This window comes from Scophthalmus maximus, chromosome 4 (assembly GCF_022379125.1).
Source record: "Scophthalmus maximus strain ysfricsl-2021 chromosome 4, ASM2237912v1, whole genome shotgun sequence".
In the NCBI taxonomy this organism is placed as follows: Eukaryota; Metazoa; Chordata; class Actinopteri; order Pleuronectiformes; family Scophthalmidae; genus Scophthalmus; species Scophthalmus maximus.
The window spans coordinates 6,640,843-6,659,322 of NC_061518.1; the positions used below are offsets into that span (position 1 = coordinate 6,640,843).

Sequence of the window (18,480 nt, forward strand, 5' to 3'; positions counted from 1 at the left end):
ACAAGAAGAAGACACACTCCTAAGTACAGTATATTAAGAATTGTTTTGTGATGGCAAAACATCTGTCAGATAAAGTGAAAAAACTGGATTTCTTACAAAAACAAAATAACTCTTCAGTGTAGCGTGCTCTAAAAATAAATTATCTGTGTATTTGATGGTGACATTTCATAGTAAAATTGTTTAGGAAGATTATTTCATGTGGTCAAACATCTAGACAAAACAGAGACAGAACGGAGAACATCCTGTACAAAAAAAAATCATACACATAAGTAAAACATTTATTGCAGTAGCCGTATACCTGTAGAGTAGTAACAAGGATTAACTTTTTCAGTATTTGTGATGTCAAACACCATCACACAACCGACAAACATACTGCGATAAGCAAATCACTCCATCCCACTTAACTTCTTTATATTGTGACATAAACATGAAAATAAGTGCTTTACAAACTGTATGTATCCTTAATGGACAAATCAACTATATTTCAACAAAATCAAATGACACAATAATGATCAAGTTCGTTTTTTAAAAGCTATATATTTTAGCATGCTTTTCCATTGTGTAATTTGCCTTCCATGCTGTGGAATAAAAAAAACCTTTTCAGACAGTGGAATGACAGATGCTTTTTCATGGTTGATCCATTTTCTACAAAAGCCTTTTCTGCTTTTCTTCATTGCCACCAAATTGTTTTTGTTCTTTGATGTCTGTGTGATTATGTCTCGAAATTTGGCAAAAACATTCTATGCATAAGGCATTTCATTAACACACTGGAAATTCTTTGAAGCCTACATGTTCTCGCCATTTAAATATGAACAGTTCGGTGTTTGAAGGAACCCCATGAAGGCACAGTGATTAAAGTGTTATCTTAATCTGTGTTTTTAGACGTATGGAAAATAATAGTCTGTGTGGAAATAATATATACATATGTCAATAAATTGAGGGTTGCACTCAGTTAAATCACAATTTGAATAAAATCTATACACTAATAAGATCAACATTGGATAAAACATTTAGCCATTTACAAATATATTGCTATTTAATTTTACGGAACACCTTCAAAATCAGTAAATAGAGGGAGAGCTTTTCGGAGCTTTTCATTTTATAATGCACATATTGAGCACTGACATCCTTCATACAAAATGTTATTCATAACAAAAAAGGTTTGCCTCTGGTTTTGCAGTACTTAAAGAAACATTTTATGAAATATGAGCAACATTTAGTATAATACGGGATGGAAATTTGTTTCAAAATCAACCATAGGTAAATGTTTCCTTGTTTTACATTATGCCACATTATAGATTTTTGTCTAGTTGAAGTCTCAAATCCTGAAGAAAAGCCATTATAATGACAACAGCCAAGTACTGTCCTATTCACTGTGGTTATTACAGATACATGATAGTGGTTAATAAGTCTTATTTACAAACACACAGACAATGACATAATAAACAAGTGTCCACTAACAGTGTCATTAGAACAATACTTTCTGAAATGTAGTTCCATTTTCTTTGATTGTGTAGATTAATATAGTCCTGAACAACTCAATAACAACCACACCACAAATATTTGTATATATGTCAGCAATGGTAGTTTCTTTTTTTCTTGTACTTTGTTTTCTTTTTCTCCATTCTTCGCCTTTTCCATCCTCAATTGTCCAAATCACGCAGGAAGTGGACAGAAAATATCACTGTTCGTCATTGAAGAAATCCATGGAGGTTTGTTAAAAAAAAGTTTCTTCAAGAGCCTTAGTGAAGTTGAATTGTAGAGAACACAGCATAAGCACTATAGGTTTGTGGCCTACATTGTACATGTGGCTATCACACTGCAGAAGCATCAACTTAAGTGGGAATAGATGAAACCAGAAAGAAAATATTAAAACAGGAGAGGAGCTCAAGTGAGTTGTTCCTTCCGTGTCCAGGTGTAAGGACGTCTCACAGCACAGAAGCAAAGTCTGTCTTATAGCTGCTGGTCCTTTGGGCTGTCGGGGCAGGAGGTTGGTTGGCAGGACTTCAGACTCACCAATGGAATATCAGCCATGCCACTGCTGGTGAAGTGTCCCTCTCCACTTCCAAACTGCTTCCTGTCACCAAAATGCTCTGACCGCCCGCCCTCGTTTTTCCAGGCTCTTGTCAGAGTGTGTCCATTGAGAAGTTTGTCCTTGGGACCCCACTCCCTCTGAGAACCAAAGTTGGACATGGGTGACTTTGGCTGCTGGTACGTTCCCAATGTCGGGGGCATCCAGCAGTTGTCTGAATGTCCCAGGACGAGGCACTCCTGTGTGCACATCTCTGTAGCTTCTACAAGGCCACGAGGTCCCAAGGGTCCATCTTAAGAAGAAGAAAAAATAGAGAGAGAGAGAAAACAGGTCAATATATATTGAGTTTAAAAACAACAACTATGTCATTATTTGTAACCTGTCTCCTATAAATTATGTTTATATACGACCTATAGTATTTTGTTTGTCAATTTAGGCCAGTCATAGATCTTGAGAAGGAATAAAGGAGTTCTGCTACAAGGACCTGCACAAACATTTTGAGGGGCTGTTGCCTGAATCGTATAAGATTTATATTATTTGATTATATGGTTTCATATAGTGCATTCTGTAATGTATGTCCTCATTTTAACCTTTTCGTGTAATTATGCTAAAATCCATAATACCCATAAGAACATCATTGTCCACGGCTACCTTTCTCTGTATCCCTCTATTACTGGCATGGCCCATTTACATCAACCGTCTCACATATTTGGCTGTCTGACATTTGTCCGAATGCTGAGAATGTCCTTCCTCATTCTCTGGTTTAATACCATTGTCTGCAGCATTTTTCATTTTTAAAATTGCTTGGGCATGGTAGAACTACTATCTCAAAGAGCAAGTACCTTATATAAACTTTGCTGGTTCAACAACTCTAATCATTAAAATTCTATACGTACGACTGAATCATCAACTTTCATCTCTCACTGCAAACTATGCATTCAGAAATGTAATGCGGCCAGCTTAATTTTCATGTGGTGACAGTGGCAGTGATTCCTGTGAAGCCCAGGAATAAGACTTTAGTTGGTTATATCTAGTTTTGTAACTTATATAGCAGAATACAGAACAGTTACAAAATGTCACATGGGATTTCATGAACATATTTTTTCCAGCCATGCCATCTCATATTTGACAGTAGCTATTAGATGTCTTTAGTATTTTCAGATTATTATCATTATCAAAACAGGAAAAAACATTTATTTTGCTAGTTTTAAAAGAAGGAGTGTCAACTGAAAGACAGTCTGCAAAGACACAGGTCAGACGGACGCTGGTATGAGTAGGGATATGACCAAACATGGCCCTCCGTCAAATACCTGAGCTAGAGCTAAATTGGCTCAGGTGGAGGAAAAAATGTTGACGCTGGAAAAAAAAGATTAGTGTGCCTTGATCAATGAGATAGACCCGTCAAATTACTGAGGAAAAAGAGAACAAGAACCATGTTTTGTTTGCTGTCTGATTCGACAACGATGATAGAGGCCCAAACAATACGAGAACTAGAGGAAACCTTCAGAGGTAAGAGAAAAAAGTAAGGAGGCTGAGACCTCATAGCCACAGAGGATGAAGAAACCTCAGAAGTTAAATTTGCACTGCCCAAGGCTGAAAACGACCTTAAAAAAAATAGTCACAATGCCAATGGGAGGGAGACGGGCTGTCCTGGCTGAACAAATGTAGGCAACCTCCAGCCTTACTGCAACACACAGCACAGGGAGACCTGGACAAGGAGAGGCTCTGCCTCTGAGTCTCTCAGGATCGCCATGCAGGCTCTTCATGACGAGGAAGGAGAAAGAGCAACATGTGGGGATGAACTGATGGGAAGACTAATGACTCTAGAGGTTCAGAGAGAGCCAAAAGAAGAAATCAAGATGGAGAAAAAATCCCTCAGATTTTTAGAAGAACTGGGGGGACTCAGCCATGCTCTGGCCTCTGAAAATGATATCAACCCTTAAACCTACTAAACCTGGTGTTTACTTCCCTCCTGCTCTTTTTTTCTCTCTCCTTCCTACTTACCTTCCCTAACCCCTGTAATCCCAACCTTCTGTCTTCGCCCCTAACCCTCAACTCCCTCCCGTACGTCTTTCAGGGCGACACGTTATCTTAGTGATCTGCACTGCAACCTCACAGAAAGAGCAAGCTGCTCAACCAGCAACTTCTCCTCGTCTGTGAGTTTGCATGTTCTCCCGAGGTCTGCAAGGGTTTTTTCAGGGGGCTTGGGTTTCCCCCCAGACTCATGAGCACATTGTCAATAAAAATAACAAAAAAGCCTCAATTTTCACTCAATCTGAAGATGGAGTGGTTTTGATTCAATCTCAAGTTAAGACAAGGCACTTTTTTTTTTATTCACAATAATAAAACTAGTGCACCAAGTAACATGTATATAAACGGTTTGAAGCTTTCTCAAGTACTACTCATTTGAAAAAAATTATATGATGAGTGATTATGAAGCAGCAATATATATATATTTGTTGTTGTTTTTTTGTTTGTTTCTTTCATCCACAGGGGCAGTTCCGCCAAAGATGGCAAATGGCTGCCTCAACCCATCCTTTTGCACATCCTTGGTCTGTACTGCCATAAAAGCCGCACTAACATGTTGCAGAGATGCAATGAATTTTTGCCCTGATGTTTTATAATATTTATCCAGTAATTCGGTATCCAAAACAAACTTTGTTCCTCTCTTCTTGATCTCCACTTCTTTCTTTTTCTATAATTTAAAATAGAGTAAGACTTTGCATAAGATAATCTTTTTGCAAGTAATTTTTGTTTGCATCAAAACAAATTCAATAAAATCCTTGTCAATATCAATAGGTTCTCGGACACAGATGTAAATCTATATTTTGATGTACCTAATATCGATGTAAAGGCATTCCTAGATATACTGTTATACTCTCCTCAGTAGAAATATTCCACAGTAAAAATGATCCTAACCCCCTACCCCAAACTCCAGTGAGGGTCAATATGCATTACAACAAATCATCTGCAGGACTTTGTTCTATAGCTGATTGCTATGATGAACGTGTCTCAAAATTCAGGCAAAAAAATAATCAAACAAGTCAGTGTTGCGGGTAGTATTTGTTCAAATCTCATTTTATAGAAAAACCTGAATAATGCATGAATGTGATGCTGTTCTGCCATTTGAAGAAATCTACTCCTTTGAGCCCGTTTCACTTGATTTTTTTTTGTAGACGCAAGCAATTCTGTCTGTGTTTGCTTATCGAGCCTCAAAAGGTAATGAATTCATCAGTTTTTGTCCAAAAGAAAAAAAATGTTAACTATTTGTCCTAATTTGTCCCTTTGCTTCACAAACAGCTAATTGGCTTCTAGGAAGGTAATATTTCAACAGGATCTTTTTTTTTTTTTTCCAAACTCCTGCCTGGACCTGTTATTCTCCCTGCTAATTTGAATTTACTCAGACAAACAAGTATTTTCTTGAAACTTGATACTTAGTTAGTTGACTGGATACATATTAAATCATGCACATTTAATTATTTCATCAGTATTTAGAAAATATATACATAAAAATGTCCACTTAAGCTGAATCTAAATACTTGGTGTAATATGAAAGGTTTGTAAGTGCTGATTTTCAGGCCATAGAATTCATGCAACTCAATATGTGTGACAAAACAACATGCAATAAATCTATGTTTAATTTGACTGTGAGTAAACACACAAACCTTTTTTCCTAGTGTTCATATTTTAGATCATCAAGTCTTTCAAAGCTCATATTTGTGTGGCCACATGAAGAGCAATTATTTACTGTGTCTGTGCCTATGATCATCAATGGAGAAAAAAATACATTTTACTATTTTATTTATACATACATTTTCTGTATTTTATGATAGGGTCTTTGTTGGTTATGTATGTGTGAGACAATACGGACTGATTATGTTTTAGTTTAATAAGAACATACCCCCACATTCTACCAATCCCTGCTGCCTGAGCCCTGGTTTCTGGCTTTGAAAACACATTCAGATATAAAATGCAAAGGAAACCGGGGCCTGAAGAGAGAGACAGTCACTCTTCTGCATGAATGTGGAGTCCATCACAATAACAGGCATCCATAATTGGCGTTTGAGGAGTCTAACCAAGATACACATTATCATAGTTGCATGAAGAACAACAGAGATGGTACCCTGGAGACGGCACAATGAATTCCTCAAATGAGATTGTAGACGAGTGAGGAGACATCTGGGGGGCTGTTAGGGAGGAGAGACGGAAGAAAAGGAAAGGACTGCATATATGTACGCGGTGTGCAGTGTAGAGCAGTTGAACTATTTATAAGCTGCCCTTTATGTTACTTGCTTTTGTGTCTTTTCAGGTAAACGATTATAGCGATGTTACTATTGATATTTCTTCATTTTGGGGAGGTTTGAAAATAGTATAAATAAGGCAAAGAAAACCTTAACTGATTTTTGAATTACAGAATGTGTCAGTGACAAGCTGTGACTTTTACAGATAGGCAAGCAGAGCCAAAAAAGAATCTCAGTGTGCGATTCAGCTGTTTACTATACCAGCAGCAAAAATTTGGACCACAATAAAACATATATTTTCATGGCAGTAGTAGCAGCAAAGTAATAAACCTCTCTGAAATTCTAGGCCTGTCATGTCTCGTATCTTTACATTTCTGCAATTTCAGGCTTTGGGTGTAAGGTTACATGGTTAACTGTAAACATGTAAGCTGAATATGAAATATCACATTCCTTATTAAGATTGTAATAAGCACACCCAATCAACAAGACCGACTTCTCATATGTGCTAATATGAAAATCTCCAGTTGTGTCCTGCACGTGTAGAATTTCCATTGGAATGGCGGGATTCATCTTTCCTTCTAATGGACATGTAAAAAGTTGCTCCAACTCACAACCTAACACCTCGTTGTCAAACTTTGACCATGGTGATTAATAAGACAACTTATGGATATTATAGATGATCAATCACAGTATAATTTGCTTGTTTACTTGCTTTTTGCTCATGCAAAAATAATGCTGCTCCCCCTCTGCTTGACAAACTTTAGCCTTTGTCGACGGGACAAGGTCACAACCACTGAACATGACAGAAATTATCTATGCTTTTAGAGACAAGAGAATAATGCAGCTACACGTGGGCAGTAAATTACAAAATTAATGCAAACAGCCAACATCAGTTCCTTCATGGGAAAGAAATCTAACTGGTGTGAGATGTAAGGACAGATATCACTTCCACTTCAATATTATTCTAATTGAAGTCTCTTTTTTTTTTGCTTTAAATGGTAAACACTGCTTGCCATGCTTGTCCTGACGCCATGCCACCGGTTTATCTGTATGGGTATTAGCAGTTTGTGTATTGATTACAGCATAATTATATGACTGTGATGTCTGTATTAATTTTTTAACAAAAGCAGACCCAGTCATTAATCAAGGACACTTTGTGCTTTGCCATTTCCCTGGAGAAATAAATATGACCATTTGCATGTAGATTGGTCCAATCAGTGGCCCCAGTGGACAGCAGAGGAAATTTTTAATCAGCCATTTTCCATCTCTCTTCAACTGCCACATACCTGCTATTCCAAATAATGTAGAGACGAAACCTGTTTCAAAGACCACTTGAGCTATAGAGCAGAGCTTTGAAATAATCTATAAAGCAGTATGTGTGAAATGTACACTTTTGCAGTTGCCATTGGGTACGTGGAAACATTGAGTTATTTTAGATTATGAAGAAAACAAATTCATGTATTTATATTCAAGAGGAACATAAACAGTTAGATAGCATTACAAATATGTGTGTGAGGTATATCTTTGACATATATAGAGCAACAATAATCAATAAATTACCAGCTACTCCAGGCTGATTAAACTCCAACTGGAACAAATTATATCAAAATACTGACATTAATGCATTTTAATATAATATATATAAAACATTAATTAATAACATTAATAATGTGATACAAATGTGTAAAATGGTCAACGAAATGGTTCATATACATGATTTTTTTATAGTTATGTCACGACACTCACTGCACTGGTCTGGTTTAATATACACTTTTTGTCTCAATGACTTCATACACAAAATGTTTCCTTTTATTCAACCAAAACTCACAATCTGGCATAGTCCTTTGTGGCCAAAACAGAACCGAAATCAGGACTCCTGATGTGAATGCTTGTTTCTGGTATAACAGTTTTTTGCTTTGGTTGCCTCAGAACATAATCCAGCCAGCGATCACTCTGATACCACAACATAATAGGGAACAAAGTTCAGTTGTTAAATTAGACTGTTGAGAACAATGGATAAATAGTTGGAAGGTCCACCAGACCAAATATATTTCAAAGTAAACTAAAACAACATTATAATATTGCCACCTCTTTGTCTCTCCTTGCTTGCTCCCTGTTGCATATATAGATGAAGTCCTATACTTAAGAACAGAGTGCAGGAATGTTTTGGTCCAATTAATTGAAAGGACATTGTAAGAGGTAGGACCTCCCTCCGCCCTCCTTGAACAGACTTGCTGACACTGTAGCAGAAGGATTCCATACCTGGTTATGAAGCACAGTAGGTAACCTACCTGAAATCCAACCTTAATGAAGCTTAGCAAAGGTTCAATCAGGAAGTATATCTCCTTACACATGCCTTCTAAGTCACAAGCACAGCTTTCCTGCTATCTCTAACCTCCACCTGCTCCTTCTAGTCTCATCCAACCACATCCTGACACGTTCACCTTTAGCCAATGACTTGCAGGCTGTCAAACTTTAAATTGTTCCCTCTCCGCTGTCATTCACCTGTGATTTCAACACCATGAACTTTTTGATCCACCTACAACCTCAACTGTGGATTACTGGCCCTCCAATCAAACCCTCTCATCAATCCTAAGGTCCATTCATCATTGTCATCGCCGATGGTGTCCAAGCTCAAGGGGAAGTTTCCAACAAATTGGAAAGCACTTCCCATGGTAATCTTTGCCATGGTTTAAGTGCCAACGTCTATTTCTCTTGCTTATAATTCCTTTTTAATTAAAATTTTACTGTCTATTTCTGCACACGCAAACAGCGAAATCATGAATCTGTCACTGCTAAAATCCACGTGACTTGGAAAAGCCCAGAGGGTGTCAACCAGCATACTGCTATGCCCGCTGACACCTTGAAGAGCTTTGGACAGATGATAAGCACCAGCACACCAGGACACTACAACTGTAGGTAAGAGGCCACTGGGCATGTACTGCATTGTGCCCCATTGTGCTCGACAAACAAACCTGTAGATCTGACACGCATCCTGCTTGGACCAGTGAAATATATAAATTGAACTCTTTTGTGAATCTTGCATGTTGTGTATTTGTTTGTTAAAAGTACAATTTTTATTTTCCATTGCAAAAATGTATTGTTTCTGGTCTTTTATAGGAATTTTGAGTACAGTACATGATACAGCACTGTCATATCATGTGTTGTATCATCTAGCTTTCTAACAATTAAATTACTTTAAAGGCTGCAAATATACATTGTTGTGTCACTCATCCCTTTAATTGGAATGTTGTGGACGTGATGGATATTTAATCTGCTATGATATCCAATTTTTAATGAATGTGTCAGTACTGAAGAAGGAAAAAAAAAAGCAAAAAGCATTACTGACAAAAACAAAAAGGAGTGAAAGGAATGTTGTTCCTGTTGTATTTAGATTCTGTTAAAGTTAAAGTTCATACTTTAACTTCATACTTATTTGTATTAATGTTCACAATCAATGTCTTTATTTAACAGAACCAGAATGCACATTCAGCTCATGTAACACCATGCTCCCTTGCTTCACACAAAATGGCTTCCTCATTGTTGAGTGCTACTTTGTCTAAGCATAGCTCGTTGCTCATGGTTACTATGCTCAAGAAGTCAGGTTTCTTCCTGCGCGCGCACGCACACACACACACACACACACACACACACACACACAAGCAAATAGCCGGTAGCTGATGATTGGTGCAGAGCCCCTGAGTGCTTTAAATAACACTGAGGCACAGGTGTTGAGGAATGCAAGGGATTCAGAACTGTGTCAGATGGTGCTGACTTTTGCTTACAGCGCTGTGCAAATGTTGCAGATGTCCACAAAGACAGATATCTTAAAGACAAAGAAAGCATTAGATTGTCTCCTGATACAGAGTCATTAGGATGGGCTTGGAGCTGGTCTGTTTAATTCTGCAGAAGCTGTTGAATAAATGTAAGCCGTGAGCAATAGCTGTTTATCGATGGACACTTTGACCAAACAGCATTCGCATTCGTCTCTTTAAATCCTCCTACTCACCATCGACAGATCACAGAGGTTGCTGAGGAGGAGAGAATCATTCTCATTTTTGTCCAGAGGTTGTTTGCAACTACGAGGGAGTATTCTTGTTTTAGTCGTCGGGCTGTTACAAATTAGATGACGTTTGGCTAATTAATTGGATGCACACTATCAGTGCTGACGTGCCAGTCCCACACCAACAACCTACAGCCTTCAGAATGGCGAAGGGGGAATGGGTGGAGGGGGAGTGAGAGTAATTGAGTGAGGGGGAGTTTAGTGTCCATAGGGCTTGTTTATTTATCCATGCTGTTAAGCATGCCCAGATGTTGTTATTTGGGGATGAATAAGGCTTTGTTTTGGTCCAACATGGAGGCTCAAAGTGCCATTCCGCTGTCTCCAGCTGCAGCACAAAACCCCCAAAGATACATCTGGCAGATTAATTCTCTACGCTGTAGGTTTTTCTTTGCGACCCTTTCATCCTCCACTACAAAACATACTTACAACCAATCCATCACTGCATACAACGAGGCAACGGTATTCAGCATTATAAACATAGCCTGTATTCATGAAGACCTGCCTCGCACCAAGAGAAAATATATTGTATATAGCAATGGGAAATGTATGAGTCGTATTGTGGTTGGTGTCCAACAAGGCATAGAATTACAGCTCCATGTAGCTTTGCAGCAAATTTGAAAACAGGTCCTGTGATCTACAATAAAGGCTATCTGGGGTTGGATAGATATGATAGTGAGAGGAGCAGAACAGAGCAACACGCTGGATGCATCCTCAAGAGAATACTAGTCTGGCTGATGGATCCTTTCTAGTGCTCCCTTTGAGGCCAGGCAGCAGCTTCTCATGAGAGGAGATGAAGGGCAGGAGGGAGTTGAAATAGGAAAAGAAGACAAAGCTTCGGAATGGAAGTGATGGGTGGTCGGAGAGATAGAAAAAGGAGCAGGCAAGATGGAAGATTGTAAAAGCAGAGTCAAGGTGAGGAACAGTAGGAGAAATAAAAGCATAAAGCCTGCCAAAAAAACCCCACAGTCATTTAGATAATCTCATGATCACTGATGAATATTATTGGTTTAGATCTATCTTTGAACTATTCTCAGATGAATTTGTAATTCAAATATTCAACCAAAGGTACTGTTCTATCAGGTCCATGCGTTTTTCCTGATAAAAAGTATTGTTTACAGCCTGTCACCTGAGAAAATGAGTCTGCTATTGATGTTAACGCGAGTATTGGTGGAAATGTGATTGGCATTTTCATCCTTTTTAGTACTCCACTGAAAAAAGTCATGTCTTTGTAACCTTTAAAAAAGAAAAAAAACTAACCTGAAGTTTCCTCTATATGGACTAGTAATGTGTATTCATTAATAGTGTTACTGTTGCCATTTTGTACTGCCAGTCAATGGCAAGACAATGTGATTAAAAGAACTGCTCAAATCAAACTCAACGCTAACTTTCAATAAAGATGCAAGGAACAAAAAGGTAAATCACATTATTTGACTCCAAACTTCAAAACCTCAAAACAACAAGCTGTCTCAAGCTTTAGAAAAAAAGCTTAGTGGTGTCCTAAATCAGACATTGTGAACAGGCCAAAGAATCTGCTGGACAGTGTCGCGGCTGCAGAGTAATATTAAATGGGTGCTCACAAATACTCTGGCCTTTCCTGCTTATCATTTTCTGTACACCACACATTTTGATTGCAGTTCTACCTCATGCAACCTCCATCTCCAGTGGCCACCTCATGGCATAACTTCCTTGCAGACTCCAGCAGTGAGGAGGAGTAGTGGACAATTTGGGTGCAATGAGAATCTTCAAAGAAGTTGGTAAACCAAGAGGTACCAATCCTTTTTTCTTTGCCCCTAATCTAGACCTGAGTCCTCTAATATTACATAATCCCCAAAGGGAGCTGAAGCGTGAAGAGATATCAAGGTTAATAACTGTTACATCATAGATAATTTTGATAAAAAGAACTAGCAGGCTTTACAGAAGCTCACAGGCAACAATGAAAAGTATGGAGAGACTTATTGATTTCTTGATTGTGCTTTGATTGCAGACTATGATGTCTACCATTGAGGGCTAACGTTAAGTTAAGCCCTGTAGTATATTGTTTATTATCGTCTCTCGAGAGACAGAAAGGATGTGGACAGATTTCACACATGAACAAACTTAATGCTAAAGTTAAAATGCAGTTTAAACAACAACAACACTTCAGAAGTGTGGCACACCTAACAAAAGTGCTGGGATTCCGACCTATCACACTCACTCAAAATACTGTGTGTTAAGAAAGGGGGAAGTGTTTTAACTGTGCTCCACTGGAAGAACATCGATAGCTGTAGTACCTACAGTAAACAAAGGATCCAAAATGGATCTGGCTTTATTTCGCTCATCCATGAATAATGCTTGGATCAGGACCAATCCCAATTAAAGGTAACAGTTACTGGAATGCTTAAGTGTAGTTGTTGTGGGGTTTTTTTGCAGAGGAACAAGCAACTCACAATGTCAGTAAGCACAATGAAAATGTGGTGATACTGCAGTTGTAGATGTGCTTGGATTTTCTTATGCGATGATAACATTAAGTAGTTGTGCAAAAGAAGGGCAGATTAGCCTTTTCTCATGGGGCTCTGGTCTTTTTGGGCTAGCAACACACTACATATTCTACCAATTAGGGGCAGACCAGCACAATGTTCTTTGAGGTGAAGTGCTAGAAAAATAAATTGTTGTAGGAAGGCAAACTTGATTAACAGACTGATGAAAAAACTGCTGTCTGGGCTGTAGGCCCCACCAAAGGGCATGATGATGCCTAAACTAAACTCAATTTTAGAAAGCAAAAATGATGCTACACAGCTTTCCTCTTTGCCTCAACATCCAAACTTGTGTTAATAGCATCAGACAGTGCACCAACTTTGTGACCAAGGAACTCGAGCATGAGCTTGGTAGGAGGGAAGTGAGGCAGAGCAGCTGTACTGCACTGCAGAGACTAAACAACCACCATGGACCGCTCACTATATTTGCATGTGCCACAGTTCAAAAACATTTTTGGCCTTTTGCTGTAGCGTTTTCTTCCAGACATGATTCTGCACATTCCTGCAGTTTCTCTGCATGAGTCGTCACAAACTGTATTACAATTTTCACAGTAGCCATGTTCACATTTGGATAATACAGTGGTATTGTGAACAGTAAATAATGGGCATGTATTTTTTCCTGAGGTATTTTGAAAACAGGGCAGCTAGGGACACAATTCACGAGGTCTCTGCATTTGATGTAGTGTGAGCACATATATTTGCAATGAGTAAATTTTAAAAGGATTTTATTTTTACTCATCAACATTTTATATATCAAATAATAATAATTATTATTATTTAAGTGAAAACATTCACTTTTCTGTTTAAAATATAAATGTTGGAGGCAATTATTTTAGTAGGCTATTTGAAAGATTGTTGTCCATCCATTCATCCATCTATAGCGATAACACATACAGCTTAAAGAAAATCAAAAGAAAATGAGTGCAGTCATACTTTATTTTTTATGGCGTTGCTTAAAAGAGGCAGATACCAAAGTGTGAGCATTGCTGCTATTTACCATCCATTATATAAAAACATTAATTAAGATAGCATTGTAAATGTTTTCAATATATGGAAGGGGCTATGGCTTATGCCTATGCTTCATAATAAGAAATGCATATCCTTAATACAATAACTCAGTTTATCTGATTATTCAAGTTGGAAGTTGAAGTTATTCTTTATTAAAATAAAATGTCAACAAAATATCAAAGATACACTAATTGAATTAATTAAATGGGTAAAAATTGTAGCTTCTTTCTGTTGGCAAATGACATTTGCCTTTTATGTTTTGTGCTTGGCAAAGTAAAGACGGCCACACAGATTTTCAAAACACATTTTCAAATTGCTGATTTACACAGCTCAGGGCCAGTGCTCAGTCCCCATGACAACAATAGCCATGTAAAATGATTTCTTCTCCCACTAATCTTCCACTGCATTAGACCCAGCCACTGACCTTGTAATCTAATTTCTGTTCTAAGTCAGTGAGGATCTTCTCATCTCAATAGTGGATCGAATTCATGCCTGGTCAAAGATCTTTAGTATAACTGAAGACAACGATGAGACGGAATTGTGATAACGGTTTCAGTTCTTACTGTGCCCCCCCCCCCCCCTTTTCATTTTATAAAAATAATGATATTTATATTATGTATAACATTATTATGTTTTGCCCACACTCCATCTAGACATTGGAAATGTTAATCTTTTGTTAACTGTTATAAATCTCCTTGGCACAATAAATACATATTTATGCCAAATTTCAAGGCCTGGCCAAAGTGCTGCACTAAAAGGTCACGTCACAGTTATTGTTGGAGAAAAAATAAATAAATAAATATATATATATATATATATGCCATTCCCTCAAACACCCATAGAGTTAAACAACACCTAGATACATTCTCTATATTGAGATTTGAGATACAAGGATCAGATGTCAACTTCAGCACGAGAGCATAATCTTTTAATCATTGTGCGCTCACTGTGGCTCTGATGGTGTGCAAGTAATTCAACAGATACAGATAATGATCATGTTGGCTTCATAAGGCACTTACAGTGCACCATGACCGCAATTCACTTTTCCCTAAGACACCAGGAGATCCAGGTATCTGAAGGAGTGAAAATGAGAGCAAGTGGCAGCATTGCTCAGTGGTTTGGTCCAATTGCCATGGTGTGTTGCATTATACTGTGTCTTAATGTTTTTATTTGTGATGAGGCTCTTTGTGGTATACAGTGTGTATTGATTTCAATTTGGGAGCAATGAGAAGATAAGGAATTGCCAGTGCTGCTTTGCTATCAATGTGTCATTATGGGCATTTATTACATTGCATTACTGAAAGCAAAATAATAATCTCAGTGTATGATGAGTTTACTGAAACGTTTGTGCTTTTCATGACTTTTGTTATTCCTCAGCTTGCAACAATGTAAATATGGGCTAATACAAATACCCGGTATTTATGATTGTATGCATTGATACAGTATTGATTAAACAGATCCAACTCTTCGTCAAACATTAGCAGCATCTACGTTACTCGTGCAGAGGTCGTTGTTGTTTCCAGCGTGAAGGGGAATACGTAACAGACTGGAAACTGAATGGGAAGAGAATATTGGCTGGGACACGCGGCCAATGGCTCTGTGATTAAAAGAAAATGCATCAAAAGAGGATAGTGCAGAGACTATACTTGTCCAAAAGTGATGGTGTTTGCCACTGAACCATTCGGTTAGGGTTTGGGTCAGAACTTCAAGGTTATGGCAGCGTCAGTATGTTCCAGAAAAGAAACCACAATCGAAAAGGTCATTGTCATAGTATAAGGATAAGTATTACAACTATAAACACTGGTGTCTGTATAACATGTGATGTGATTACTAATCAGTGATGTCCCCGTACGGCCACTGACCTCTTCAACCTTCGAAGCCTTACCTAGCCCCCTGGTATATGATCACACTGGTGTGTCTGTAATGGTGAAAAAAAACTAAACCGCTATTGCAAGTGAGCTGCATATAAATATAATTTGTAGGAGGAAGGGTTGACCCTTGTGGCTTTCCGCGATGCATGCAGTTAGGCATATTAGTAGATTATGTTTCTTCTTTATGGTTCAATATAGAGATTGCATGAAAATAACAGTATTATCATTTAGAAATAATCTATGAATAATATAACTTGTACCACATGCCTTTTTGCATATGATACATTCATTTTTAAGCATTTAACCAATATTATTATCACTATCATTAATATCTAATCAATACATCAAATTTGGTTTAATCAGTAGCTTATACCCCAAGAAGATTTACAAATGTTTGCCCCTCATGAGTATTGTTGTGGTTTTTCATTTCTCTAGTTGTCTTCACGACTTTCTCCTCGCGTCACTCACTAGTGACCAGTCACTAGTGCCAAAATGCGCTCAAGAATGAGCAAATGGCCTGTAGCCAAAAGCAAAACTTTTGCAACAGATATGGTGTGACGTTTTCATGCAAATTATTTTGGAGCACTTTGCAGGCATGTGCTCGTCCAGTGAAGCCCACACACGTAGTCATAAGCATGAGCCATTAGCATAAAGAGGAAAGGGACACCGCAGGTACACTAACTGCTGTACTCACGGAGGTACAGGAAAAGGGTAACAGGAAAAGAAAAACGAGTGAGAGTTGAGACAGAAAAAGAGTGAAATTTAAATCGATAGGTGTCACAATGTAGTGACAGAGGGAGGTGGAATTTTCCGTGTTGATTGTCACCTTGAGTCTGAAGGTGTTTGATAATAAAACTGAATCTTGTTAATCCCCCAAGAGCCCTGTAATTTCAGTGTTGAGGTACATCTCTCTGTTAATAACTGTAATTTCAGAGCATGCTCTGCCTACATATACATTCATTCATAATGACCTGAGGGAAAGGATAGTGCCGTATTGTCTGTTAAAAGTGCACTGAATTAAAATGATGAAAGGTGTGCTTGAAGAATTAAGGTCAGAAATGTATTGATTTGGTACAAACATACCCACAAAAAATGTGAGCTTCATTCTTTCGTTCTATGCTTCAGGGTCTTCAATATTTTTTATGGACTGTACATACACACATTTACATAATGTTCAGTACGTGAAAGCCCTCTCAGGTTTAAATGGGCTACAAGCTATTTGCAAGACAGTCATCAAGAGTTTACCGACCCACGTTTTTTTGTCTCTTGCAGCTACACATGACCTCATAACACAGCTTGGTGTAGTTTGCAACTGTACTTGTTAATTAGGCGCATGTGTAAAAATTTACAAGTTGACAGTGACGGAAAAAGTTAACGCCTCCTCTTCAACACTGACAGGTGCTTTAAGGTGTTGATTTAAAAAAAAAGAAAAGAAACCCACCCCAATTATATACTGTATTCAAGACCTCTGGATCACGTGGATCACTGGTGAAAACAGTGTATGAAACTGAACAGTGTTGTGTATTACACAGCAATTTTTTGGGTTTTAATGGTCAAATACGTGTTCAATTGATGCAATTTTAGTCTCATAGTTTAAAAAAATCTGTCTCTAATGCATAATTTACAGACAAAGCGTTTATGTGGAGGAAAGCTTTACCTTTACCAAATTGACTGATAGATTTAATGAGGGAATTCAGTGACCAATGTCTTTCACAGATTCATCACATCACTGTCACACACGAAGAAAGGTAGAAAACCGTTAATGAAAGAGTGGAATACGAGCGCCTTATGCATTCATCTGCTTGGTGAGCTGGTGAGTGCACAGGGAGGAAGTGGAGGTCAGGGCCTGGCAGATACCCCTGTTGGGTGCAGGTGGCGAATATCTTCTGTCAGCCAAGTAATTAAGTGTCCATCACATCCTCGCAGGGGGGCTGTGCAACCCAGAAGCCTGTTCCAATCTCCATCTGTGTGGAGGGCTGGAGCTACAATATGGTCCTGCGTACGATCAGTGCGATTGGTAAAAAAATGCGTCGGTAAATACACAAGAAACAAGAAATGGATGTTTGAAACTAATTCACAGCACATCTGTAATAAAGAAAACTTGGCTTTTGGTATTAAGAAAAAAGGTTATCAAAGAAGGAATATAGAAAAAATAATAGTAATAGGAAAAATATTGGTTTCAATTATTTTATGGTCATCAATCAAGGTAAGCAGTCTGACCAATGCTCAAAAACAAAACTCATTTTCAATAGTTTTTCATTTGTAAATAGATAGTCATGAAAAGCTTACGATGGGCAATGTATACCCTTTGTGCATTGTATGGACCCCAATCAGGCAATTGGTGTAATAATGCCACACACACAGAGAGAGGTAAAAACAAGACCCTGCTTCTGGTTATGCCAGCGCACAGAGTAATAACATAAAAGTGAGATAAACTATGCACTGTTGCTTGCGCTTGATCATAGTCTTAAGTTTTTTCTTGATTATTCTATAGCCTTGAAGTCACATTTTGTCTTAAATTCTTGACTGAGACTATACGATTCTGACAAAGTCTTTTTCACAGGAGAAACTCTAAATATGATTATGTTTTAGCCTTGAGTCAGGAACTTCAGGCTACCAGGGTTACACTGTTTGAAAATATGACTTATTGATGTTAGATGGATTTTTTTTCTTCGATTGCACTCCCATTTGAATATTAACAAAAGTCTAACTTATGGTTCAATGTGAAAATGTGGCTTTTTGTACATTGTAG

The 18,480-nt window shown here is 38.0% G+C and overlaps 1 protein-coding gene across 3 annotated transcripts in view; it reads right to left on the reverse strand.

Annotated features, from left to right (window-relative positions):
- Positions 1-262: 262 nt before the first annotated feature.
- LOC118302205 (protocadherin-9) overlaps positions 263-18,480 on the reverse strand; it is a 186,106-nt gene continuing 167,888 nt past the window's right edge. For all 3 annotated transcript variants that reach the window (XM_047331544.1, XM_047331543.1, XM_047331542.1), the window contains one exon: positions 263-2,324. In XM_047331544.1, the coding sequence (XP_047187500.1) occupies positions 1,954-2,324 (371 nt within the window). In that variant the 3' untranslated portion in view covers positions 263-1,953. The remainder of the gene's footprint in view (positions 2,325-18,480) is intronic.